Source organism: Moschus berezovskii, chromosome 20 (assembly GCF_049115385.1).
Source record: "Moschus berezovskii isolate FMDL1 chromosome 20, NW_MosBer_1.0, whole genome shotgun sequence".
Classification (NCBI taxonomy): Eukaryota; Metazoa; Chordata; class Mammalia; order Artiodactyla; family Moschidae; genus Moschus; species Moschus berezovskii.
The window spans coordinates 53,254,050-53,257,164 of record NC_142479.1 but is presented as its reverse complement, the minus strand read 5'-3'; the positions used below and the strand labels follow the sequence as shown (position 1 = coordinate 53,257,164).

Genomic DNA, 3,115 nt, shown 5'->3' with positions numbered 1-3,115 from the left:
TAGCCAAAGATAGTTCACTGAGCTTGCCCGCATTGCTCTAAGGGACTGCAATTGTCATTAAAAGTTCCTCAGCAAATGGCCTTTAATAAGAAACTCTAGGAAAAAATGTTCTGACTCTGTGCCTTCAGTTTTGCAGAAGTGTTCTACGTTTTGAACAATGATTTCAAATAAGAAGTGGAAAAAATGCTATCATGGACCTCCTTGCTTTAAATAAACACCACTCTTTCCCAAACCATGGACTGTCTCAATGTCTAATGCCATAATTACCTGACTCTTGACACATGTATGCATCATGAACCCATAAATATGTCCAGCAGAATTACACTTTCTGATGACATCAACATAAATCTCATAGCCAAAAAGAGGTCGCACAGGGATATGTAAATATGTGATGAAAATTATTAAACTCTAAGCTTAGAATCACTTTAAATTCCAAGGTCAGTATCTATTTTTAATTTTAATTTTTTTCCCTGCCTCTGTAAGTAACTCACTTACATCCCTAAACAGGCTAAGGAATTGGCAATTAGAGATCGACAAACTTGCCAAAGAGACCCCAAACACTGAGCTGAGCCACATTGTTTTTTTCATTGTTTTGTGTAGGTGAAACTTGGAATGTAAAACAGAACAGTTTTTGAATGTAAATCAAAACAGATAACTGTAAAGCCTTTCACAAATGAAATGTCACTCTGATTATATAATATTTTATATTATTATTAGAGGCTATCCTAAAAATAAATACCTACAATTTTTCATTCTAATCTAACACTAATGCAATTCAGTAGACATTTATTAAATGCCTGTGTTCCAGGCATTGTCCTAAGTGCTTGACAGAGACGAAGAAGATTAAGACACAATTCCCACTTTCAAAGAGCTAACTTTAGAGGAAGGAAGACAAATATAGATGAGAAACTACAATACATAGTAGAATAAAATGTGAGAGCAGAGAAAAGAATGAAAACATCTAGAACCACCTAAAATTTCTTTATGAAGGATATGGAGTTTGAGGGATAAGTAGGATTTGAGAAGTAGCAAATGAAGGAAGGACAAAAGAAAAAATATTTTGTTAAAGCACCTAGGCATCTCCAACCTTCATTTCTATTTGATGTGTTTTATGATAAACATCAATATTTAAGTCAAAATCAAACCCACTTCACAAATAAGTTCCTCTTCTCAAAATATATGAGGTTTACTAACCAATGACATTTAGTATTTTCCACTGATTTTATTTTAGCCAACTTCCTTCTCTTTTAGGCAGACTAGATTGGTCTTCCCTAATGTCTTCTCAGAGACAACAGTTTCTGTATATTGTTTATTCAACAAATCTGTAATTTAGACAACAGAGTCTGTACATTTGCTATTTAACAAATCATGTAATTTAGATTCTACTTTCTGCATAATTTTGTGTTGATCATGGGGGATGTATGTAGAAATGTTAGAATCATAGTGTATTACACATTGGAGATTACTTGGTTCAACTTACTTATCTGCCAACTTACAGTAAGGCAAATCAAGGTGAAAGAAGCAAAGAATGTGTGTAAGGTATTCCGCTAAGGAATTTACAATGTAATTGAAGCCCTAAGATATGAAAGCAAATAAACATATAAAGTAGGAATTAAGTCAGTGAAAAAAATGATTTCTATGAATGCCATGGTGCTAAATCACATTGAATCGAATCCTCTTCAAGAACCCACTGTGATTTTGTGAATCTTATGATTTCTTCTTTCCTGCATCTCATTTTAAAATACATAATTCCTGTGAAAATGAATGAAGACTGAGGTGATTTTCTTATAGTGGTATATTTAACAATAATTTTAAAAAGCCCTGGGTAAATCTTTTCCAGTGGATTCACACTTTGACTCACTACAACACTGGTACAACTTTGAGAATAGAAACTGTTTTATTAAAAAGTCCATAGAGTAACACAATCTTTGGAAACTCACTATAGATTTATTAAAAATAATGAAAAGGGTTTCATCTTAGTCTATTCTGGCTGTCGCCTTGCTTGCTCAATAGAAACTGAATTATATCATCAATAAATAAGGCAAATATATCTGTGATGTATATATGCATATAGTCACATGCAAAATTCATCTGTAAGGAGCTATGTCTTGATCCAGTTAATAGAGTTGCATATTCTGAAATTATTCATTAAAAATCATATCATGTTAAGCATATTATTTAAAATTATGGAGGGGGGGATGAAGAGAAGAATTTAACCTCTGAAACTATAGCTGAATTGTCACTTGGACTCATTATCCATAATTCATGCAAGATTTGGCATTCCGGAACCCTGTAAAGATAAAAGTAATCATCTAATGACAAGTCAATGAGTCAAAAACATGATTACCCTAATAAACTCAGGAACTCTTAATGGACAAGTAAATACCAAACTGATTAGAGAATCTTTTTGTGGAAAAGGGTGACATAAATGCAAATAAGAGGAAGTCTTCTGATTGGACCAACACTCAACGAGAGGAGTATATAAGAGTCCCAAAGTGAGAGGAGACATTTCATCCTAGAAACCTCATCTTTCTTTCCTGGAAACCAAAAGCAAACCAGATTTCCAACACCATGGCTTGCTGTGCTCCCCTCTGCTGCAGCGTCCCCTCCAGCCCCGCCACCACCATCTGCTCCTCTGACAAATTCTGCAGGTGTGGAGTCTGCCTGCCCAGCACCTGCCCACACACAGTCTGGTTACTGGAGCCAACCTGCTGTGACAACTGCCCCCCACCTTGCCACATTCCTCAGCCCTGTGTGCCCACCTGCTTCCTGCTCAACTCTTCCCAGCCCACCCCAGGCCTGGAAACCATCAACCTCACAACCTTCACTCAGCCCAGCTGTGAGCCCTGCATCCCAAGCTGCTGCTGACCGACGGCTGCCTCACCCAGTGCCTGGCAATAACACAGGAGCTATCTATTTGATATTTATTTGACTTGGTAGTTGATCACATCATGGTGTAGATCAGATGGCATAGATATGGAAAACCTAACTTTCATGTTCATGGAAAGAAAATTTTTAAAAATATGCTTATTTGGCTGAGTAACCCTTTGGTTCATTTGGATAGACAGAGGTCATCTGTTATCAAAATAGTAGTGAAATCTATAAGACCTCAGGC

The 3,115-nt window shown here is 36.3% G+C and overlaps 1 protein-coding gene across 1 annotated transcript; it reads left to right on the top strand.

Annotated features, from left to right (window-relative positions):
- The first annotated feature begins 2,571 nt into the window (after window positions 1-2,571).
- Window positions 2,572-2,868, top strand: LOC148774738 (keratin-associated protein 3-3). The gene has a single exon (XM_088828467.1). It carries the CDS (start codon window positions 2,572-2,574, stop codon window positions 2,866-2,868), a length of 297 nt encoding a protein of 98 aa, XP_088684593.1.
- Window positions 2,869-3,115: the final 247 nt, after the last annotated feature.